Here is a 23,150-nt window from a genome sequence, read left to right on the forward strand (position 1 = left end):
GTGCCGGGGCCTGTTTCCGCGGAAGGCCGACGGAAGTGGCGAAGCCGAAGCTCCCTGTGGAAAGCGAGTTGAATCACCGTGGCGACGGGAGGGGCGCGGAGCAACGCCCTTTCCGCCGGAAGCGGGTTTCAGGGCTTCCACGTGCTGTCCCTCCCCCCCCACCCGACCCTGTAGCGGCGGCTCGGCCGCTGCCATGGAGCCTGCCGGGCTGGAGCAGATCCTGCGGGAACTGCTACTGCCGGACACCGAGCGCATCCGCCGGGTACGGGACGGGGGGTGGGGTGGGGGATTGGACCGGGACGAACGGGAGGAGGTGGTGGGAAAGCCCTGACTCTGACCCTGGGACTCCTCCCAGGCCACCGAGCAGCTCCAGACCGCTCTTCGTGACCCCGCCGCCCTGCCCGCCCTCTGCCACCTGCTCGCCTCGGCGGTCGATCCTCAGGTGAAACGCCTGCCCCTGCCCGCGGAGCGTCTCTTAGTACGCCACCGTTCGAGCCCCAGCTTGCCCCCCTGCGGGCCGCTCAGCCCCTTTCTGCCCGGACCCTCACATGCGTGCTTCCTCGTCCCAGATCCGCCAGTTCGCGGCCGTGCTGACCCGCAGACGCCTGAGCACCCGCTGGCGACGACTGGCGGCAGAGCACCGGGAGAGGTGGGAGGGGCCAAGGGCGGGGCGGGGCCGGGCGGAGGCGGCTCCTAGGCGGGCCAAGTACCCACACCTACCATCTGCGTTCCAGCCTCAAGTCGCTGGTCCTGACCGCCTTTCAGAGGGAGACCGAGTAAGTGCCTACCTGCCTCCTCTTGAGACCCTGACTGACTCAGGCTGAGACCCTCTGTGGATTTCTGCCTTATCTTTCAGCTCCGGACAGGGCCGGGGAGGGGGAAAGATGTTGTCTGTTCTAAACCAAGAGTGGAGCAAGGATTTTAAGATTGTTGAAGAATAAATTTCATGAGAATGGGTTGTGATGGTCTCCTAAACCCGAATCAGAAAAATGGAACCGAAATTCAGTCTACCTGAGTTCAGGCTCACCAGACTACACACCCACCTTGCTCTTGGTCTCCCTGTGAGCCACCCTCCTATGTGTCCCAATTTGGCAAACTTTCTGCCCACACTTGGAGGTTTCTGTCCTGGCCACCTCATGGAGGCAGGCCCAGCATGTGCTGGGGAGGGTATTGGAGAGTGATTGGGGGTCAGGGGCAGTCTCTCCTGTTTGCAGGCACTCTGTGAGCCTTAGTCTGGCCCAGCTCTCTGGCACCATTTTTCGAAAGGAAGGCCTGGAGGCCTGGCCTCAGATCATGCAGCTTCTTCAACACAGTACCCACAGCCCCCATATCCCAGAGAGAGAGGTACTAGCATATGGTGGGTGGGTGGGAGGAAGGAAGGGAGAGGGGGACTGAGCAGCTGGATAGACCATATAAGCTTTTCTCTTTCATCCCCTACACCTGGATAGATGGGGCTTTTGCTGCTAAGTGTGGTGGTGACCTCCCGGCCTGAGGCCTTCCAGCCCCACCACCGGGAGCTTCTTCGGCTTCTGAATGAGACCCTTGGTGAGGTGGGGTCTCCTGGGCTCCTCTTCTACTCCCTGCGCACTCTGACCACCATGGCCCCTTACCTGGGCACTGATGATGTGGTGAGATGCGGGTCCTCCCCTTCCCTGGCTCCCTGCCCTCAGAGCTTCCGTGTCCTCACCCTTGCAGGATGCAGAACTATTTCAGACTCTATCTCTGCCATTTGTTGTCCCTAGCAGTTGAGAGGGGATACTGTGGGTGGCTGTACTGGGCTCCTGTGTCCTGGCTTTGAGGATGCAGACAGCTTTTGGGGCCTGGGATGAGTGAGCGTGCATTATGCTTTTTGCCCTCCAGCCTCTTGCACGGATTTTGGTACCCAAGCTCATTGTGGCCATGCAGACTCTGATCTCTGCAGATGAGGTGAGGACAACATTCGGGCAGGAGCTCTGTTTTGAGGAGAGTATAGGCGCACAGGGCCCGGTCCACTGAAGTAACCCATGGTTACCCTCTGACTTGTTTGACTGGCTGGCAGGCAAAGGCTTGTGAGGCTGTGGAGGCCCTGGATGAATTGCTGGAGTCAGAGGTGCCCATCATCACCTCCCACCTCTCTGAGGTCCTCACATTCTGCCTGGAGGTGAGCCGGGGATGGGCATAGCCTCTGCTGCTTATTTTGCTGGGAGTTCCCTTGCCTGTTTCTGATTCAAGTTCATCTCTGGGCAGGTGGCTAGAAATGTGGCTCTGGGTGATGCGATACGTGTACGGATTCTCTGCTGCCTCAGTTTCTTGGTCAAAGTCAAGAGCAAGGTGAGTACTCCATGATGCACATGACTGCACCCCCATTTCCATCCTTGGGCTAATTTCTGGGACATTCTGTTCATCTCAGGGGTATCTTGCAGTTTTCAAAACTTGATCTGGCCTCACTCCAGCTCCTGGCTGGAAGTTTGGGAGTTTTCTGCTGGACCCTTTGTGACCTAGGAGGCTGGAATTTTTTTTTTAAGACTTATTTATTTTATTTTATTATTATCATTTTTCATTTTATTTTTAAATATTTTGTTTATTTGACAGAGAGAGATACAGTGAAGGAGGGAACACAAGCAGGGGGAGTAGGAGAGAGAGAAATAGGCTCCCCACCAAGCAGGGAGCGTGATGTAGAGCTCGATCCCAGGACTCTGGATTCATGAACTGAGCCCAAGGCAGATGCTTAACAACTGAGTCACCCAGGCACCCGTATTTATTTATTTTAGAGAGCTGTGTGCACATGAGCAGGGGGAGGGACAGAACGAGAGGGAGAGACAATCTCAAGCAGATTTCCTGCCAACTATGGAGCCCAATGTGAGGCTTGATCCCATGACCCTGAGATCATGACCTGAGCCAAAGTTAAGAGTCAGATGCCTAACGTACTGAGGCAGCCAGGTGCCCAAAGCTGGAATTTTTATTGTGAGTCCATCTCGGGAGCAGATTCTCAGGGACATAGTTCCACCTTCCCTTTCAAGGCCTTACTGAAGAATCGTCTCCTGCCACCCTTACTACACACCCTTTTCCCCATTATGGCTGCTGAGCCTGCTCTGGGCCAGCTGGATCCTGAGGACCAGGATTCGGAAGAGGAAGAGCTGGAGAGTGGGCTGGTAGGAGAGACTCCTAAGCACTTTGCTGTACAGGTGAGATGTGCGACAGGTTGGGGCAGGCTGTTAGGTCGCTGTGGGGCAGAGATGGAGTCCAGCAAAGTCTTCCTGATCTTTTTCAGGTTGTGGACATGTTGGCATTACATTTGCCCCCGGAGAAGCTCTGTCCCTTGCTGGTAAGTATGGCTCTGTCCTCTCGGTGCCCTTCCCTCTCCCTCAGTGTGCCTAGTTTCCCACCACTGAGGCTATTTGGGCCCTGGCAGGTGTGGAGGGCTGCAGCAGGAGTGGGCAGACTTGGACCAGGGTTTCAGCAGAGAACCATCCGTTCCCCTAGATGCCTGTGCTGGAAGAGGCCTTGCGGAGTGAGAGACCGTATCAGCGCAAGGCTGGCCTCCTAGTGCTGGCCGTACTATCCGATGGAGCTGGTGATCACATCAGGCAGAGGTGCCTATTCCTCTGTCTTAGAGGGCAGGCGGGCCATGGGGAGGACCACTGCACGGCCCATGATGGTCCTAGTCTCTCACGGCTGTTGGAGCTTAATTATGGGGAGCATTTCCCTTCACAGGTGCTTTGGATTAAAAGATAATTGAAGTGGCTACCTCAGCTGTGGAGAGCAGGGGGTGGTGCCTGCTATCAGTGACATTGCCCTGGTTTCACCCGGGAAATAAGGGGCAGGGTTTAGCCTAGGGCTTTCTGGCCCCGCCCCTCAACCAGAATCTGGCTTCCGCACCCCCAGACTGCTGCCCCCACTGCTGCAGATCGTGTGCAAGGGCCTGGAGGACCCATCCCAGGTGGTCCGCAATGCTGCACTGTTTGCCCTGGGCCAGTTCTCAGAGAACCTCCAGGTCAGTGAGGCTGAACGTGGGTGGCCACCCTAGCAGAGCCCCACCCGTCCCCAGGACCAGCTTCCCCTCAGCTTCATCTCTTCACCCATCCCTGCTGCCACTGCACTTAGTGGGGCGCTTTGAGGGCACAGTCCCGGTCAGCTGACTCAGGGTCTTCTTACCCCTCCCCCAGCCCCACATCAGCAGCTATGCAGGGGATGTGATGCCACTGCTCCTTGCCTACCTGAAGTCGGTGCCTCCTGGGCACACAAACCACCTCGCCAAGGCCTGCTATGCCCTGGAGAATTTCGTGGAGAATCTAGGTAGGTGTGGGAGGGAGGGGACAGAGCTGTCACTTTGGATGAAGGGGGTGGGACATGCTGCCTGCGGCAGGGAGAGGTGTGTGGCAGGCTGCCAAGGAGCCCTGGGCTAAATGTTAGAGGTCAGCCTGGAGGCAGGGGGCCCCCAGAAAGTAGGAGACCTGGGCTGTTTATTAGAGGCTTGCCTTTTCCCACAGGGCCCAAGGTGCAGCCCTACCTTCCGGAGCTGATGGAGTGCATGCTGCAGCCTCTGAGGAATCCCAGCAGTCCCCGGGCCAAGGAGCTGGCTGTGAGCGCCCTGGGAGCCATTGGTGAGGAGAAGGCGGCGGGTACTGGGTTACCCTACGGAGTCTGTGATCCGTGGTCCCGGTGATTCTCATTCCAGCTCTGATTCTGTCCTTCTGTCCCTCAGCCACAGCTGCGCAGGCCTCCCTGCTGCCCTACTTCCCCACCATCATGGATCACCTGCGGGAATTCCTGCTGACAGGCCGCGAGGACCTCCAGCCTGTGCAGATCCAAAGCCTGGGTGCATAAGGGGCTCAGGCGGTGCTCCCAGTGCTGGGGAAGGGCCAAGGGGTTCATGAGGATCTCCCCCAGGCCAGCACAGATATCTTCCCATCCAAGGAGGCACTCTTCCCACTGTACCTAGAAACCAGTGGGATTGTTCAGTTAACCCCCAGCTGCCATCTTCAGTCCCCCAGGTTTTGGCCTTGTATCCGTCTGGCTCATGGTTGCTTCCTAGTACTAACCTGGCCCTTGTCCCCACAGAGACTCTTGGGGTGCTGGCTCGAGCAGTGGGGGAGCCCATGAGGCCCCTGGCTGAAGAGTGCTGCCAGCTGGGGCTGGGCCTGTGTGACCAGGTAGACGACCCTGACTTGCGGCGCTGCACGTGAGTGAGCCCCCTTCCTGCTCCCCGCCCGCACCTCCTGCCTGCCCACTGGATCCCCAGCCCTGAGCCTAGAACCCGGTCCTGTGGTTTTGGACCATGGGTTTCCCCGGGCTTCCCCATTTTGTCTGGCTCCAGCAGGCAGGACTGTACAGCTTCCACCTGCCTCCACCAGGTACAGCCTGTTTGCAGCCTTATCAGGGCTCATGGGGGAGGGCCTGGCACCCCACCTGCCGCAGATCACCACGCTCATGCTGTTGTCCCTGCGTTCCACGGAGGGCATTGTGGTGAGCACAGAATGGGTGGGCGGAGTTGGTTCAGGAAGGGCTGCCCTGGGGTGGCAATCATCTGGGCACAGCTGAGCCCAAGTCCCTGCTGCACCTCCTCTGCCCAGCCTCAGTATGACGGAAGCAACTCCTTCCTTCTGTTTGACGACGAGAGTGATGGAGAGGAAGAGGAGGAGCTCATGGACAAGGATGAGGAAGAGGAGGATGACTCTGAGATCTCAGGGTGCGGAGGGGTGCCATTCTCCTCAGAGGATCCCTGGCTTTGGGCAAGGGCCCTGTGCCCCTGCCCCCGTAGGTGCCTGATCACTGTCCACCCCCATCTTACTGCAGGTACAGCGTGGAGAACGCCTTCTTCGATGAGAAGGAAGACACCTGTGCTGCTCTGGGGGAGATCTCAGTGAATACCAGGTGAGCCTTGGCCCTTTCCTGACACTGGGAACCCCACCTGGGAGCTCCTTCCCCATGGCTGTATGCCTATCCACAGTGTGGCCTTCCTTCCGTACATGGAGAGTGTCTTTGAAGAAGTATTCAAGTTGCTGGAGGTGAGAGGGCCAGCGGACAGAGCAGGTGGGGTCCCTGGGGTGAGGGGCCCTGCATTGGCCATGACCACAGCACGCCTGTCTTGCACGTCCTCATCCTACAGTGCCCTCACCTGAACGTGCGGAAGGCAGCCCATGAGGCCCTAGGGCAGTTCTGCTGTGCACTGCACAAGGCCTGTCAGAGCTGCCCCTCGGAACCCAACACCGCGGGTGAGCAGCAGAGAGTGGGGCCTCCAGGAACCGTGGACGGTGGGGTGGGGGGCGGGGGAGGGCAGGGCCTAACCGGGGCCTCAGCCAATGATGTCCCCAGCTCTGCAGGTCGCCCTGGCCCGGGTGGTACCATCCTACATGCAGGCAGTGAGCAGTGAGCGGGAGCGCCAGGTGGTGATGGCTGTGCTCGAGGCGCTGACGGGGGTGCTGCGTGGCTGTGGGCCCCTTGCGCTGCAGCCCCCTGGGCGCCTCGCTGAGCTCTGTGGCATGCTCAAGGCTGTGTTGCAGCGGAAGGTGAGCAGGGCATGTGGGCTGCAGGGAGAGGAGCTGGCCTGGCCCGAGGCTACAGGTCCAGCCTCCCCCCACCTCCCCATCATGGAGATAAGGGACCAGAGAGCCCAGGCTGAGCTGAACTCTCCTCCTGCAGACAGCCTGTCAGGACCCTGAGGAGGAGGAGGAGGAGGAGGAGCAGGTGAGAGTGCGGGAAGCACACAGTGGGAGCAGGCTGTCCCTGGGGTATCTGCAGAGCAGGGATGGACAGTGTCCCTGGGCTTGGCCTCAGGGAACCAGGGCTGCTAAAAGGTTGGTTATGGCTTTGAATAATGCATCCCTGCTCCCATGAAGGCAGTGGGGATTCTGGAAAGGCTTTCTGCAGGTGAGGGTCTGGGGGCAGGGAGGATGGGATCGAGAGGGGAGAGGAGGCTCACCAGGAGAAAAAGCTGGGCTTCACAGGAGCCCAGCCTGGGGGCCACCTATGGCAGTGGCAGAGCACTGGGTGGGGCGTGGTCCCTGCAGCAGAGCTAGCCCCGGTACCTTAGCCACTGACCCGGCCCTGCAGGCCGAGTATGATGCCATGTTGCTAGAGCATGCTGGAGAGGCCATTCCTGCCCTGGCCGCTGCGGCGGGGGGAGATGCCTTTGCCCCCTTCTTCGCCAGCTTCTTACCGTTGCTGCTGTGCAAGACGGTGAGTGCTCTACGCCCTGGCCTCCAACCCCGTCCTGCCTGTGTGCCCAGTGCTTGGCCCCACCCTGACTCACACTCTTCCCCCAACCAGAAACAGGGTTGCACCGTGGCAGAGAAGTCCTTTGCTGTGGGGACGCTGGCAGAGTCCATTCAGGGCCTGGGTGGTGCCTCAGCCCAGTTCGTGTCCCGGCTCCTCCCTGTGCTGTTGAGCACCGCCCGGGAGGCTGACCCTGAGGTGCGGAGCAATGCGGTCTTCGGGCTGGGTGTGCTGGCAGAGCATGGGGGCCGGCCTGCTCAGGAGTATCCTTGGGCTGTGGGGGGTGGTGGGGGCAGCCAGTGGGGAGTGGAGAGTATCCCTGGGCTCTAGGATGGGAGAGGTCTGCCGTGGGCCTGTTCCTTGACTGTGGAACCAGATACTTCCCCAAGCTGCTGGGGCTGCTGTTGCCCCTCCTGGCACGGGAGCGCCACGATCGCGTCCGTGACAACATCTGCGGGGCACTGGCCCGCCTGCTGATGGCCAGTCCCACAAGGAAACCGGAGCCCCAGGTGAGGGCTGGGGGCAAGGCCCAGAAACTGTGGGGACGGGGGGAAGGAGACAGAACAGGGGTCTGAGGCCTTTCTGTGTCCAGGTGCTGGCTGCCCTGCTGCATGCCCTGCCCCTTAAGGAGGACTTGGAGGAGTGGGTCACCATAGGGCACCTCTTCAGCTTCCTGTACCAGAGCAGCCCCGACCAGGTGAGTCGGAGGGGAGCTTCATGCTCCAGCCAGAGGCAGGCTTGGCCTTCCTTATAGCTGATGCAGTCACAGCCTAAACTGCTCTTGGATATTCCTGTGTCCTTACTCTGCCAGGGTCAGTGGCCAGGGCCCCCTCACAGCACAGCAGTTTTCCCTCTGGAGGCCCCTTGCTCCCTGGCCCTGTACACCCTCTGGTGGGAGGCAGAAGTCACAGCTTCCCTGGGCTGACTTCCTACATTGGGGTTTCTTCCTACAGTGTTCCTCAGAGCATAGACATCTCTGGGCCACTCTCCCTGTCTCTTCCAGTTAAAGCAGCTCTGGTTTCTAAATGAGATTCATCTGTACCAACCAGCTAGGTTTGGACTTGGGTGCCCACATTCCTGTGTCGTTCACCTCTCTCCTACACCTTCAGAGCCTGCTGTGTTGGTGGACTTCCTCTGAGTGTCTGGGCTTTTGGTCACCATCTGTCTCCTTCAAAGAAAAAAATGACTCCCACAATGTTTCATGGGTCCTTCTTGGGTTTCCCAGTTGTCTCAGACATGAAACAGTGTCACGTGTATATCCCTAGCAGGAGACTCCGGCTCTCCTCGGGCCGGGGCCCAGGGCTGCTGGCACTCCCAAGTCAGCATGTTTCCCCTGCCCCGCAGGTTGTAGATGTGGCTCCTGAGCTCCTGCGCATCTGCAGCCTCATCCTGGCTGAGAATAAGATCCCACCAGGTGAGTCGGGTGGCAATGGGCAGGGGCGGGGGGAGGCGGGGGCCAGCTAGGGACCTACAGGTCGGGCCTCCCCACTCTTTCCCTCTTCGCTCTCCACACAGACACCAAGGCTACACTGCTGCTGCTCCTGACATTCCTGGCCCGACAGCACACTGACAGCTTCCACTCGGCCCTGGGCTCGCTGCCTGGTGACAAAGCTCAGGAACTCCAGGCTGCCCTGGGCCTCACCTAGACCGGGGGCTGCAGCCGGGCCAGAGAGAGTAGAGCCTGCCCAGGCCCCAGGACCACCTCTCAGCCCTATTTCAGCTCATGCCTTACCAAAGATTCTGGGCCTCATAGCTACTTGGGAGTCTCAGCCCCACTTGCTGCCTTATGGGGGTTCTCTGGGGGTGGGTCTGTTAACGCTGTGGGACAGTGCAAATGGAGTCTTGACAGCCTACCCTAATAAAGGCAGCTCGGTTACTGCTTGACCGGTAGCTCTGAGAGCAGGAAACACAGAGTTCAGAATCAAGGCAGGCAAGACGGGTTTAATGTGGCCAGTTTCCTGGCAGCTTTGTCAGTTCTAAGCACAGTGGAAGCGGGGCCCCAGCTGGATGAGGAAGCGCCCGTATGGCTTCTCTTGTTCGAGGCGGAGGATCTGCTGTGCCGCCAGCACTGGTCAAGAGAAGAGGATGGGGCCAGTCAGGGGGAATCCCTGCGGCAGCCTTCGGACCTATGTGTCCTCACCCCACACATGGGCCCACACGTCCCCATACTCACCCAGGAGCAGATAGAATACCCGGGCAGCCATCCGGCGGGGGCTGAGTGGGGGCACCAGGCTGTCGAAATCAGGCTCCCTATTGGCCTGCAGCTCCTGGGCCACGGCCCTGTAGGGATCAGTAACGGTCAGCTGGAGTCCCAGCCTGCCCACCGCCCCACTCCCTCCTCTGGTAGTGTTTCCCTGCACCTGTACAGGGCCTCCAGCGACAGCAGCTCAGGCTCCAGGGGCAGCACTGAAGGCAGCTCCAGGGCCACTTCCGGGACCTCAGGCACCACAGGCAGTACAGGGGGCTCGGGCTGTTCTGCCTCAGCCCAGGCCCTGGAAGAACACGGCAGTCACCTTCCAGGGAGTAGGGGAGGTGGCAGCTGTGACATGGATGAGGGCCCCACCCTGAGTTCCCCCGGACTGGTGGCTTACCAGCGTTCTTCTGGGGGGATGAGGCTGGTGCGGGACTTCTCTTCCTCCACCGCTTCGAGAGAGAGCTCTGTTGGGAGGGGAAGGTCCTGAGTGGGTCTGCTTAGATCAGAGTGGTCGGGACCTTGAGGACCCCTGGTCACACTAGATGTGACTGCTGTGCAGTGACTTGTAAGAAGGAAGAGATCTAGGCTCCCTTTTGTTAAGTGCTCTCTTTAGTGAAAACCGTTCGCAGTTAAGGTACCCATTCCCTGGGACAGTGGCTGTGGTGGTGGCCCTCTCCCTTCTCCAGGTGCCTACCTGAAGATAGCATGAGGGGCCCGCTGGGCTCCTGGGCCTCCCTTGGGACCTGCGGATGGGAGAATGAAAACTAAGCCCCTGAGATCACAGAAGCACCTGGGGCAGGGTGACGCGGTCTTGGCCTGCACTTGAGGACAGGACCTGGCACCACTGGCTCGGGTGGGCAGAAGGCAACCTGTGGGAACTCCCAAAGGAGGAGGAAGGGGATGCAGTTACCTCAATATCACTCAGAGTTTCCATCCTCCTTTCCTCCTCAGCTGCCACCTCCTCCTCAGGCTCCGGGGGTGGCCTCCTCCTGAGTGCTTCTGGGGGTGGCTGGGCACAGTGGGTCCAGAGAGCCAGCAGTTCTGGGGGGAGCCAGCCAGCTGGGAGGGAGGGGTGGCAGGGATGGGGTCTGAGGTGTGAGGAACACCAAGACAGTGGACTGTGGGTTCAGAAGGCCCCACATGCCAACTCCTTACCATGAGTTGGGGTTCGGAATAGCTCCGTAGGACTCCTAATGGTCCTCTCGGGAGGCTGCACCTTTGGCTACATGGGGGGTGTAGGGGGAGGCCAGAAGCCCAGTTAGGAGGGAGCCCCTCCTCACTGCCCCTTCTCCATTTCCTTGCAAAGCTTTGTTCCAAGACCTCTGATACCCCATGCTGGCTCCGGCCCCTGCCTGCCCCGCCTACTGCTAGGTGGTGCCCAGGCATGTGCTCCGTGGGGTCACCAAAGGAGCGAGGAGAGTTGACTCTGTAAACCTGGAACACATGCACTTTGAGGATTGTTTCCAGTGCCTCCCCAGCAGCTATGGCCCTGAGCCCTCCCTGCCTCCCTCCATCACCTGTAGAGCCTGGGCTGCACTCACACACTCCCAGCAGTGGGCTCTGGTTTGCAGTTGTTCCTGGAATTTCTCCCGGGAGATCTGAGTCTCCTTGTCCCAGAACAGTAACTGGCGGCGGCGGCGGCGAGCAGGTGGACTCCGAGGGTATGGGGGCACTGGAGGCTGCCGCTTCTGAATGGGGAGGGGAGGCAGGGCAAAGGCTACTACCCATTACTCCTTTTCCTGTCACCTTGGTGGGCTACAAATGGGCCCCCACTCCAGAGGCACCCTGGGAAAGAGCTTGGGCAGGGCCTCTGGGTACAGCTCTGACCTCACATTGGGGGCCCATATGGGGAGTGCAGGCTCAATAAAATGGAGAGTGAACAGGGCACTTTCTACCAATTTGTACAAATCCTAGATAGGCTAGCAGTGGCCCAGGGCTTGGGGAATCTGAATACAGATGAGCAGCTCTGGGAGAGGAGGACAAAGGCGGAGAAAGCTTGGAAGGGGCACTACTAACCTCTGGGCTGAGTGGGGCTGGCAGACGCAGCTCTGGTGGTGGGGTCACCTCTGCAACGACACTCTAGGTCACGGCTCTGCCACAGGCATTTGTCCCAGCAGTTGCCCAGGCCAGAAGCTAGAAGGCCTCCCTTCAACAGGGCCCTGGGTGGTGGCAGCTGTGCACATAGCCCCAGGAAGGCCACAGGCACAATGGCACTCACCAGTAAGTAGAGCCTCAGGCTCCCAGCCTACTGGCTTCACCTCCTCAGGGGCCGGGACTGGAAGTGGCTCTGCTGCCTCTTCCACCCTGAGGGGAAAATGGGCAGGAGAAATGAGTTCACCCCTCCCAGCACCAGCCCCCTACCTGGCCCCGGGGATCCTGCCCTTACGGTGCAAGAGCTGGAGGTGAGAGCGAGGGTACTGCCATTTTCCCCTCCAGGGCCCGGGGCTCCTCCTTGTACTCTACAAAGAGAAGACTGGGGCTTAGAGCATACAGGAGGAGCTAGGAGCACTGCCCAGACCCAGCATGCCCATGCCAGGGCACTGACCCTCTGGGGCCGGACGTGCCCTTCGCTCCCGGGGAGGCCTGCCTCGCCGTTCCTCTAACAGGATGGCTTCATCTTCCTCAGCAATCAGCAGGTCCAGGTCTCGGTGGCTGACCTCTGGGAGATCCTGTTCACCCTGGCAAGAGAGTAAGAAGAGGGGATGCAATCCCCTTGCTGAAAAGGACAAGTGGCTCTAGGAGACTGGGTCTGAGAGGTGGGCAGCAGGGGGCCCACCGTGCGCTGAAGTGCCAGGCGCAGGGAGGGCTGGAATGGAGATGAGAAGGCAGGACTCGGGCAAACAGGAGGGTAACATGAGGCAGGCGGGGCCACCAGAGGCAGGACTCAGGCCTCAGACTCTCTGGAAGGGGACAGCTTACCTCGATCTGCAGCATGCGGATGGGCTCTGCCTCCTGGAGGGTGATGGCCTCTGGAGACACCACAGTGACCAGGATCCTGTCTGGAGAGGCAGGAAAGTCACATCAGCCCCTCTGCGGCTTTCCAGCTTCCCATGCCATGTGAGGCGGCCAAAGCACAGACTCTGGAATCAAGTCAACCTAGGTTCAGTCAACCTGGCCAGTCACGGGCAATCTGACCCCGGCTAGGCTGCTCCAGCACTATAGGCCTCATTTTTCTCCTCTGGAGAATGGCAATAAGAATTCTGATCTCATAGGACTCTTGTGAGGCAGAGATGAGGTGACACAAATGGAATGCCCCTCACAGGGCCTGGCTCTTAAGAGAAGCTCAAAGATGGTCTTCAGTTCTTGGGCCTTCTGAGGCCTCTCCCAAGAAAGAGGCTCTCTACTCACCAGGCTTCCTAGGCTCCACGGGGACTTCAGGCGGGGCCTCCTCAAGCTCTCTCTCTGGGGTTGCAGCTTCTAGGAGCTGTCGAATCTTTGGAGAGGATTGGGGATGAAAGGGAGGATTCATCCTCAGCCCGCTCTCCCACCTCCACAACCTTATTCAGACAGCAAATGAAAATATTCCTTTTCATGCCGCAGCTTTGTGACACCAGCACACAGTGAGCCCAGTCACCATCTGCTCTCTTTTCCTCCCATTCCTGCCCCCACTATCTAGATTTTGTCCATTTTTCTGTGCAGGAAGCACTGCACCCTTACGTCAAGTGTTGGGGCGGGGTAAAGATCTCAAGAAGCCTATGGTCTAACAGAAAGACCAGTGTGTAAAGTACCCCAGCAAGTCAGCACAAGGGGTGAGACAAGCACACTAGCAATGTGCTCAGTTCCAAATCAACATTTGGCTCTGGCCAGAGATAAAGCCTCATAGAAAGGGGTAAACACTGGAGCCAGGCCTGCTAAAGATATGTGGGACTTAACTAGTGTAGAACAAGGGCGACTGTTAGGGGCATGGAGGGCTGTGTGCAGTGGGGAGCCAGAGGTGGCTTTGAAAGAAGGAAGTAGCATTGTCTTAAGCTGTAAACACGTCAGGACATGGATAGGGGGAGAGACATGGGCAAAGAAACCTAAGGCTAAGAGATGCTAAGGGCCTGGCTTAGAGCCTTGGCAGTGGGAACTGTGTGGTGAGAAGTTGGGACAAGGGCTGCTTTGTCTGAAGGGGTCTGTCATGACAGTCCCCCAGCACAGACTCCTGGAGGGGAGAGCTGTGGCAGGCCCCCTTCCCGAGCCCCACTGTCAGACACAGGAACAGCACTCCCCTCCCGCACTGTCAGCTCGCCAGTCTGGGGCATCTGTGGGGAATGAGCCCTACCTGAGGGATACTGAAGGGGCTGGGAAGTGTGGGATCCACAGACATCACCCCGAAAAAGGGGTCTGGAGCACATTCCAGGGTCTCCATCATGGCCAGGCGGTTAGGAAGCAGTAGGCTGGGTCTGAGACCAAGAGAGAATGTGAGCTGTCCAGCACTGAGGCAGAGGGCTGACGCCCAGCAGGGAGGATCCCCACCAAAGGCTGAGTGGTCCAGTCCCCCGGGGCACTTACAGCTCAGTCTCCACCATATCCATGCGGATCTGCAGCTGCGCGCGGTGTAGGCGCTCCAGGATGTGCTGGATGTCCTCTGCAGGCAGGGAGGGCAAGGTGGAGAGCACGCCTCGCCTCGCTGCCGCAGGGTCAGGCGACTCTGCCCCTTATCTGAGCCTTGCCCGCCTTACCTACGAGGTACTGGCATTGCTGAGAATAGACCCGGATCACGCCGATCTGCAGCTGGGCTGACAGATAGAGGGAGAAGCGCGGCCGGGGCAAGCCGGGCAGCGGGGGCTGAACTCGTACCAGCACGTAATTGAGGATCTCCTCACTGGGGGGACAACGTGCCCCGATCACCACTGCTCCAAGGCCCAGCCCCGCAGCCTGGCGCACCCATCCAGCACCACCTCTCCTGCCCACTCACCTGCCCGCTTCTCCCCTTTCCCAGCCTTACCAGGTCTTCACCACGTTCACCTTCAGGTACTCGCGCTTCACCAACCGGCTGCCACGAGTCGCTGCCAGCCTGGAAGGGGTGGGGGGTGTCAGGCCTGGGGCCCCTGGGTGTCCCTCCCAGCGCGCACAGCCCAGGCCTTACCAGATGGTGGCGAAGCAGCCAGTGTGGCGCTGAAGCACGTTGGGATAGTAGAACATTGTCCCACCGGGCTTTCACCCTTGTCCCCACCACTCCTCCGCTGGGGTCTCAATCCGAATTCTTTGTGGCACTGGGCTTCCAAACACCGCCGTCGGGGCAAAGGGCTTGGAGAGCCAGCCGCCAGGGCAGCCCCAAAACGCCCGGTAAAGGAGCGGATAAACACTCAGGTGTAGGTCAACAATTAGGGCGAGAAGTAAACGGAGGCGCGGACCGCACTCACAGCAGTCGGGAGGCCCCTCTCTGCCGCTGCGAGTGGGTTCCCACGCCGCGTGGCTGCTTCGAACTTACTGAGGCCTTCCGGGTCGGGTTCCAGGTTGGAGAGGCAGAGCTCCCCAAGCGCAGGCCGGGGCTGGGTCCTAGGCCAGGTCCCGAGAGAGAACGGGGTCCTCTGCAGGGGTGCCGGGCTCCTGGGCCTTGCACTCAGCTTACGCACCTGCAGTCCCCGCGGCCCTAGATCCCGCCGCAGGGGGCGCGCGCGCTCCGGGACTCGGCGCCTCCCTCGTCATTAGATGGCGGCGGCCCCCACAGCAGCCAATGGGGAACAAGACTGGGCTTGGGAGCGCTCGGTTTCAGGGCACCAAGTAGCCTGCCTGGGGTCTAGGCAACAGGTGTCTCCGGAGGCAGACAACGAACCAATCAGAAGAACCCTGCGTGCTGCGGGGGGGCCATTATGATGTGTCCTGACCAATGGGATCTCTTTCTAGCCTCTGATAACAAGGGTTCTCGGTGGCACTTCTCTGCCGACCAATGAGCGAGGGGCCAGTCCCAACCTCGCTCCCGCAGCAAGCTTGGTAACTAGGCCATTTCGACCACTAGAGAAGGTCGGGTCATGCCCAGGGCAAGGGCTCTGCCCCATTCCGGGCGCCTGACCTGAGGTTAGACCTTGCCCTTTCTCCTGAAACCCACCAAGTAGCAAAGACTGGTTTGCCTCTGTGTCCAGCCTTGGGCTTGTCCTCAGCTGGGCAGGTGGAGACGGTGTGAGGTGGCCTCGGGGACACCGCAGATGGATGAGGAAGAAGTCAGATCTTACAGGAAACATGCTCAGTCATTTCCCAAACTTGGACAACTTGGGCTGTGGGCATGCCCCCTCTGGCTGTTTTCCAGTAGTGAATGTTCTCCTGGCTGAAACAGACCTCAGCTTTGTGGGATGCAAGGCATACATCTCCCCATACAAAAGCCATCTGGCCCAAAAAATTCTTTGTTTTCCCGCCTCCTGCCATTGTATGCCCCCCTGGGTTTGGCTTAAAATGCCCTTTCCAGCCTCGACCCCAGGGCCAGCTTCTGCCTCTAACACTCAGCACTTACTGGCGCTGAGTTGACCCTATTTTACTTTGTTCCTTCAGTCTATGAGCTCTTGACATTAAGATCTCTTTTTGTGGGGGGTAGGGGCGCCTTGGTGGTGCCTGGGTGGCTCAGTTGTTAAGCAGCTGCCTTTGGCTCAGGTCATGATCCCAGGGTCCTGGGATGGAGTCCCACATCGGGCTCCCTGCTCAGTGGGAAGCCTGCTTCTCCCTCTCCCACTCCCCCTACTTGTGCTCCCTCTCTTCCTCTCCGTCAAATAAATAAAATCTTAAAAAAAAAAAAAGGATATATTTTTTTCTTTTTCTTTTTCAACTAGTTCCTGGAAACTAGCACAGGAAACATCTGTCAAATGAATATGCAATTACCCCAAATTTACAACCACAGACAGTCAAGTCTGTGACAGAGTCTGACAGAGATTTCAAAATCTAGTCCTTGTAAGCTTTACAGCACTTGCTTTTACAGATGAGAAAACAGAGAGGCCCACATGACAGTTCTTCCCAGAACACAAAGCTCCCAAATGACAGGCTGGTTGGGAACTCTGCTCTCTTGAATTTCAGCGTTTCTAGTACCTATTCCACTGTGCTTGGCTAAATGAGTTTCTACATAATACAAATTGTTTCAATCGCGTATGTTGTCACTGCTTATAAGTTCACACTGGGGAACAAAGGTAGATGCATCTACCTTAAGGGTAGATGCAAAGTGGGGGCATCTATCCTTAAGTAGTGTAGACGATAACAGTAATTTGTTCATCTATCCCTCCATTCAACAAGAATTTATGAAATGCCTACTATGTGCCATGTACTTTTCTAGGCACTGAAGATAGAGCAATGAACAAAACAAGTCCTTGTTCTCATGGAGTAGGGAAGGAGAGATGCTAAGTACATAGACAAATAGAAATATGTTAAGTGGTGATCAGTGCCATGAGAACAATGAGGCAGCATAGGAGAACAGAGGGTAGTAAGAACTGCTGTCTAGGTAGGTGCTCAGGGAAGCCTTCTCTGAAGAGCAGAGACAAAATGCATCTACCTGAAGGAAAAAGATGCATCTACCTGAAGGAAAAGAACCAGCAAGTGCAAAGGTCCTGAGGCAGAAATGTGATGGGTTCAAGGAGCCTGGAGCTAGAATCGTAAGGGGTGAGGTTAGAGGAGGATAGGAGCCATATCACAAAGACTGTGGAGGCCACTGTAAGGATTTGGGCTTTTACTCTGAATGAGTCAAGAGCCAATGGGGGGTTTTGAGCAGAGGAATGACATGAGATTTATGCATTAAGAGGTTCTCTTCTGGGGCGCCTGGCTGGCTCAGTGGGTTAAAGCCTCTGCCTTCAGCTCAGGTCATGATCCCAGGGTCCTGGGATCGAGCCCCGCATCGGGCTCTCTGCTCAGCAGGAAGCCTGCTTCCTCCTCTCTCTCTCTCTGCCTGCCTCTCTGTCTACTTGTAATCTCTGTCAAATAAAATAAATAAAGTCTTTAAAAAAAAAAAAAAAGAGGATCTCTACTGTGTTAAGAGAATAGTGAAAGTAGAAAAGATGTAGATGGAAACAGAAAGAGATGTGAGAGATGACAGTAGGTTATTCCAAAGTGTTAGTCGTGGAAGCAGAGAAAACTGGTCAGATTCTGGATAGATTCTGAAGGAATAACAATGAACTCTGCTGACGAACTGGATATGGGATGTGACAGAAAATGGAAGAGGATACTATATAATCATAAATGCAACAATCCAACAAGAAGATAAAACAATTGTATTTATGCACCCAATATGGGAGCACCCAAATACATAAAGCAGTTAATAACAAACATAAAGGAAGTCATCAATAGTAATCCAGTACAAGAAGGGGAGTTTAGCCCTCACTTACACCAATGGACAGATCATCTAAACAGAAAGTCAATATGGAAACAGTGGCTTTGAATGACACATTGGACCAGATGGATTTAACAGATATATTCAGAACATTCCATCCTAAAACAGCAGAATACACATTCTTTTCAAGTGCACATGGAACATTCTCCAGAATACATTACATATTAGACCACAAAACAAGCCTCAACAAACTCAAAAGTATCTAAGTCCCACCATGCATCTTTTTTTTTTTTTTTAAGATTTTATTTATTTATTTGACAGAGAGAGAGATCACAAGTGGGCAGAGAGGCAGGCAGAGAGAGGGGGAAGCAGGCTCACTGCTGAGCAGGGAGCCAGATGCGGGGCCTGATCCTAGGACCCCGAGATCATGACCCAAGCCGAAGGTGGAGGCCCAACCCACTGAGCCACCCAGGTACCCCCCATGCATCTTTTTTAACCACAATACTGTGCAACTAGAAATCAACCATAAGAAAAAAATCTGGAAAGATCACAAATATATGGAGATTAAATAACATGCTACTAAACAATGAATGGGTCAACCAAGAAATCAAAAAGGATATCAAAAAATACATAGAGACAAATGAAAATTAAGACACACAATGGTCCAGGGATACCTAAGTGGCTCAGCCAGTTAAGCATCTGCTTTCAGCTCAGGCCATGATCTCAGAGTCCTGGGATCAAGCCCTGTGCACTGGGCTCCTTGCTCACTGGGGAACCTACTTCTCCCTCTGCCTGCTGCTTCCTCTGCTTGTGCTCCCTCTCTCTTTCCCACAAATAAATATTCTAAAAAAACAAAAAACAAAAAACTCACAATGGTCCAAAATTGTTGGGATGCAACAAAAGCAGGTCGAAGGAGACTTCTAGCAGTACAGGCCTACTTCAAAAAGCATGAAAAATCTCAAATAAACCTTATACCTAAAGCTAGAGCTAAAAAAAGAAGAACAAACCCCCAAACCAATAGAAGGAAAGAAGGAAATAATAAAGATCAGAGCAGAAATAAATGAAATAGTAAAAATTAAATTAAAAAAAGGATAGGGACGCCTGGGTGGCTCAGTTGGTTGGACGACTGCCTTCGGCTCAGGGCGTGATCCTGGAGTCCCGGGATCGAGTCCCACATCGGGCTCCCAGCTCCATGGGGAGTCTGCTTCGCTCTCTGACCTTCTCCTCGCTCATGCTCTCTCTCACTGTCTCTCTCTCTCGAATAAATAAATAAAATCTTTAAAAAAAAAAAATTAAAAAAGGATAGATAGGGGCGCCTGGGTGGCTCAGTGGGTTAAGCCTCTGCCTTCAGCTCAGGTCATGATCTCAGGGTCCTGGGATCGAGCCCTGTGTGGGGCTCTCTGCTCGGCAGAGAGCCGGTTCCCCTCCCGCCTACTTGCGATATTTCCCTCTCTGTCAAGTAAGTAAATAAAAATTTTTAAAAAGTATAGATCAATAAAACTAGGAGCTGGTTCTTTGAAAAGGTCAACAAAATTGATAAATCTTTAGCTAGACTTATTTAAAAAAAAGAGGACTTAAATAAAATTGGAAATGAAAAAGGGAAAGTAACCAACACCACAAAAATACAAAAAATTATCAAAGAATATTATGAAAAATTATATACCAACAAATTGGACAATCCAGAAGATATGGGTAAATTCCTGGAGACACAACTGAATCAGAGAGAAATAGAAATATGAACAGACTTATTACCAGCAATGAAATTGAATCAGTAATCAAAAAACTGTCAACAAACAAAAGTCCAGGACTGGATGCTCTACAGGTGAATTCTACCAAACATTTAAAAAGAAGTTAATTCCTATTCTTTCAAAGTATTCCAAAAAACAGAGATGCCTGAGTGGCTCAGTCAGTTAAGTGTCTGCCTTTGGCTCAGGTCATGATCCCAGAGTCCTGGATTAACCCCCACGTTGGGCTCCCTCCTCAGTGGGAAGCCTGCTTCTCCCTCTTCTGCTCCCCTGCTTGTTTTCTTCCTCTGTCAAATAAGTAAATAAAATCTTAAAAAAAAAAAAAAAAAGGCGCCTGGGTGGCTCAGTGGGTTAGGCCGCTACCTTTGGCTCGGGTCATGATCTCGGGGTCCTGGGATTGAGTCCCGCATCGGGCTCTCTGCTCAGCAGGGGGTCTGCTTCCCTTCTTCTCTGTCTGCCTCTCTGCCTACTTGTGGTCGCTCTCTCAAATAAATAAATAAAATCTTTAAAAATAAATAAATAAAGTTAAAAAAAAAAAGAAGTAGAAGAGGAAGGAATGCTTCCAAATTCATTGTATGAGGCCAGCTTCACCCTGATATCAAAACCTGACAAAGACACTAAATAAAAAGAAAACTATAGGCCAGTAGTTCTGATGAATAGAGATGCAAAAGTAGTCCTCAACAAAATACAAGCAAACTTAATCTAACTAAAGAAATTATTCATCATGGTAAAGTGGGATTCATTTCTGGGTTGCAAGGGTGGTTCAATATTTGCAAATCTATCATGATATGTCATATCAATAAGAGAAAGGATAAAAAACATGATCGTTGAATAAGCACAGAAAAAACATTTGACAAAGTACATTGACTCATGATAAAAACCCTCAACAACATAGGTATAGAGGGAAAATACCACAACATATAAAGGCCATATATGAAAAACCCACAGTTAACAGCATGCTCAATGGGGAAAAACTGAAAGCTTTTTCCCTAAGGTCAGGAACTAGGTAAGGATGTCCACTCTCACAACTTTTATTCAACATCGTACTGGAAGTCTTAGCCACTGCAATCAGACAAGAAAAAGGAATAAAAGGCATCCAAATTGGTAAGGAAGAAGTAAAATTTTCACTATTTGCAGATTACATGATAGTATATATATAAAACCCTAAAAACTCCAGGAAACTACTAGAACTACCAATGAATTCAGTAAGGTCACAGAATACAAAATCAATGTACAGAAATCCATTGCATTTCTGTGCACTAATTACAAAGCAGCAGAAAGAGAAATTAAGAAAACAATCCCACTTACAATTGTACCCGAAGTAATAAAATACCCAAGAATAAACCTAATCAAAGAGGAAAAGATATGTATTCTAAACTATAAAACACTGATGAAAGAAACTGAATATTACACGAAGAAATGGAAAGACATTCCATGCTCATGAACTGGATGAACAAATATTGTTAAAAAGTCTGTACTACCCAAACCAGTCTACAGATTTAATGCAATCCCTATCAAAATAGCAACAATATTTTTCAAAGAACTAGAACAAACAATCCTAAAATTTGTATGCAACCACAAAAGAACTCGAATAGCCAAAGCAATCCTGAAAAAGAAAAGCAAAGCTAGAGACATCATAATTCCAGACTTCGGGGCACCTGGGTGGTTCAGTGGGTTAAAGCCTCTGCCTTCAGTTCAAGTCATGATCCCAGGGTCCTGGGATTGAGCCCTGCATCGGGATCTCTGCTCAACAGGGAGCCTGCTTCCCACCCCCCTCTCTTTCTGCCTCCCTCTTTGCCTACTTGTGATCTCTGTCAAATAAATAAATAAAATCTAAAAAAAAAAAAAAAAAGAATCCAGACTTCAAGTTATATTACAAAGCTGTAGATATCAAAACTGTTTGGAACTGGCATAAAAACAGACAAGTAACGGGGTGCCTGTGTGGTGCAGTTGGTATAGCGTCCGATTCTGGATTCTGGCTCAGGTCATGATCTCAGGGTCCTGTGACTGAGTCCCATGTCTGGCTCTGCGATCAGTGGAGGGTCTGCTTCAGAGTCTCTCTCCCTCTCCCTCTGCCCTCCCACTTATGCTTGCTCACTCTCTAAAATAAATATTTTTAAAAATAGACATATTGACCAATGGAACAGAAAAGAGAGCCCAGCAATAAACCCATAATTATATGGTCAATGAATCATCAACAAAGGAGGCAAGAATATGCAATGGGAAAAACATGGTCTCTTCAACAAATGATGGTGGGAAAACTAGACAGCAACATGCAAAAGAACGCATCTGGACCACTTTCTTATACCATATATAAAAATAAACTGAACAAATATCAAGGACCAAAATGTGAGGCTTAAAACCATAAAAATCTTAGAAGAGAGCACAGGCAATAATTTCTCTGACATCAGCTATACCATTTTTCTAGCTATGTCTTCTGAGGCAAGGGAAACAAAAGCAAAAATAAGCTACTGGGACTACATCAAAATAAAAAGCTTCTGCACAGCAAGGAAACCATCAACAAAACTAAAAGGCAACCTAATGAATGGGAGAAAATATCTGTGAATGACATATCTCATAAAGTGTTAGTATCTAAAATATATAAAGAATGTATGCAACTCAACACCAAAAAACCCCCAAATTGTTCAATTAAAAAATGGGCAGAAGACATGTCTTCTGCAAAGAAGACATCCAGATGGTCAACAGATATATGAAGAAATGCTCAATATCACATCACCAGGGAAATGCAACTCAAAACCACAATGAGTTACCACCTCACACCTCTCAGACTGGCTAAAAATAAAAAACACAAGAAACCAACAGGTGTTGGAGAGGATGTGGAGAAAAATGAAGCCTGTGCACTGTGCGTGGGAATGCAAACCAGTGCAGCCATTGCAGACAACACTATGGAGGTTCCTTAATAAATTAAAAATAGAACTACTGGGGCACCTGGATGGTTCAGTGGGTTAAGCGGCTGTCAGGGTCTTGGGATAGAGCCCCACATCAGGATCCCTGCTCAGTAGGGAGTCTGCTTCTCCCTCTACCGCTTCCCCCTGCTTGAGCTCACTTTCTCTCTCTCAAATAAAATCTTTGAAAGTAATAAAAATAGAACTACATATGATCCGGTAATTCCACTACAGGGTATTTACCCAAAGAATATGTAAGCACTAATTCAAAAGGATATGTGTACCCTTATGTTTATAGCATTATCTGCAATAGCCAAACTATGAAAGCAGCCCAGGTATCCACTGATAAATGGATAAAAAATTGCATACGTGAAAACTAATTTAACGCTGTGCGTTCTTTATACTGGAATGGAATGGGCAAGACTGAAGAGGAGGAAAGTCCAGGGAGGCAGCAAGGCTCGAAGGCAGCACTGAAGTTTGTCAAATGCAACAGCAAGAAGATCCTTGAGGATCTAGGTGTGCTGGGCTTTGATCATGTAGTTGAGCCATGGGAGGCTTCTAAGAGCAGTGTGAGAGGGAAGAGCCTGATCTGGGAGGCCCCCCTCCTCTAAGCTGGTGTCCCCTGCAGAAGGGGGAAGCTGCAGGCTGTGGCATCAGCTAAGTGGTGGCTTAGGTCTGAACTGGTCTGCTGGACGTTTGACTGGAGAGGTAGGATGACAAGTGGCCTGTGAAGGGAGAACTTTTAGTTCGGTGGCAAAAGAAACACAGGCGTAAGAGAGAGGAGTGTCAAATGATTTGGAGCTCTCAGATCTCAGCCAATAGTTGTTGGTGACATGGCAGTCTAGGCCAGATGGTCTTTTGTGGGGCTTAGGTAGGGCAAGGAA

At 53.7% G+C, this 23,150-nt stretch overlaps 2 protein-coding genes across 3 annotated transcripts; one reads left to right on the forward strand and one right to left on the reverse strand.

The window, feature by feature from the left end:
* The first annotated feature begins 22 nt into the window (after positions 1-22).
* IPO4 (importin 4) lies at positions 23-9,078 on the forward strand. 2 transcript variants are annotated; one of them, XM_044230091.1, is made up of 30 exons: positions 23-262; positions 356-442; positions 570-649; positions 735-776; positions 1,215-1,344; positions 1,449-1,628; positions 1,861-1,926; positions 2,039-2,140; positions 2,227-2,310; positions 3,000-3,164; positions 3,251-3,304; positions 3,463-3,572; positions 3,865-3,973; positions 4,146-4,275; positions 4,470-4,583; positions 4,685-4,798; positions 5,041-5,161; positions 5,334-5,445; positions 5,553-5,668; positions 5,776-5,853; positions 5,930-5,987; positions 6,089-6,194; positions 6,295-6,488; positions 6,622-6,666; positions 7,033-7,158; positions 7,249-7,457; positions 7,571-7,703; positions 7,787-7,891; positions 8,539-8,608; positions 8,710-9,078. In XM_044230091.1, the coding sequence occupies exons 1-30, from the start codon at positions 194-196 to the stop codon at positions 8,838-8,840; spliced, it is 3,240 nt and encodes a 1,079-aa protein (XP_044086026.1). In that variant the 5' UTR covers positions 23-193; the 3' UTR covers positions 8,841-9,078. The 2 variants fall into 2 exon arrangements, with proteins under 2 accessions (XP_044086026.1, XP_044086027.1); XM_044230092.1 differs by lacking the exons at positions 23-262; positions 356-442; positions 570-649; positions 1,215-1,344; positions 1,449-1,628 and having other exon boundaries at positions 738-776.
* A 37-nt stretch (positions 9,079-9,115) lies between these two features.
* Positions 9,116-15,956, reverse strand: REC8 (REC8 meiotic recombination protein). The gene is made up of 19 exons (XM_044230098.1): positions 14,460-15,956; positions 14,319-14,387; positions 14,053-14,195; positions 13,883-13,958; positions 13,653-13,773; positions 12,737-12,821; positions 12,308-12,387; positions 11,934-12,066; positions 11,775-11,847; positions 11,607-11,692; positions 11,405-11,454; positions 10,930-11,076; positions 10,544-10,610; positions 10,299-10,447; positions 10,083-10,131; positions 9,786-9,852; positions 9,555-9,686; positions 9,368-9,474; positions 9,116-9,262 (listed from the first exon to the last, which is right to left on the reverse strand). Exons 1-19 carry the CDS (start codon positions 14,513-14,515, stop codon positions 9,171-9,173), a joined length of 1,782 nt encoding a protein of 593 aa, XP_044086033.1. The 5' UTR covers positions 14,516-15,956; the 3' UTR covers positions 9,116-9,170.
* Positions 15,957-23,150: the final 7,194 nt, after the last annotated feature.

This window comes from Neovison vison, chromosome 13 (assembly GCF_020171115.1).
Source record: "Neovison vison isolate M4711 chromosome 13, ASM_NN_V1, whole genome shotgun sequence".
NCBI classification, from domain to species: Eukaryota; Metazoa; Chordata; class Mammalia; order Carnivora; family Mustelidae; genus Neogale; species Neogale vison.

Excerpts from the sequence above, each read along its gene's own strand:
- REC8 (XM_044230098.1), bottom strand. The coding sequence starts at position 14,515 with ATGTTCTACTATCCCAACGTGCTTCAGCGCCACACTGGCTGCTTCGCC. Across the intron at positions 14,388-14,459 it reads GGCTGCTTCGCCACCATCTG|GCTGGCAGCGACTCGTGGCA; the intron begins GTAAGGCCTGGG and ends CACCCCTTCCAG. Across the intron at positions 12,067-12,307 it reads TCCGCATGCTGCAGATCGAG|GGTGAACAGGATCTCCCAGA; the intron begins GTAAGCTGTCCC and ends CTCTCTTGCCAG.
- IPO4 (XM_044230091.1), top strand. The coding sequence starts at position 194 with ATGGAGCCTGCCGGGCTGGAGCAGATCCTGCGGGAACTGCTACTGCCG. Across the intron at positions 2,311-2,999 it reads TGGTCAAAGTCAAGAGCAAG|GCCTTACTGAAGAATCGTCT; the intron begins GTGAGTACTCCA and ends TTCCCTTTCAAG. Across the intron at positions 4,276-4,469 it reads GAATTTCGTGGAGAATCTAG|GGCCCAAGGTGCAGCCCTAC; the intron begins GTAGGTGTGGGA and ends CTTTTCCCACAG.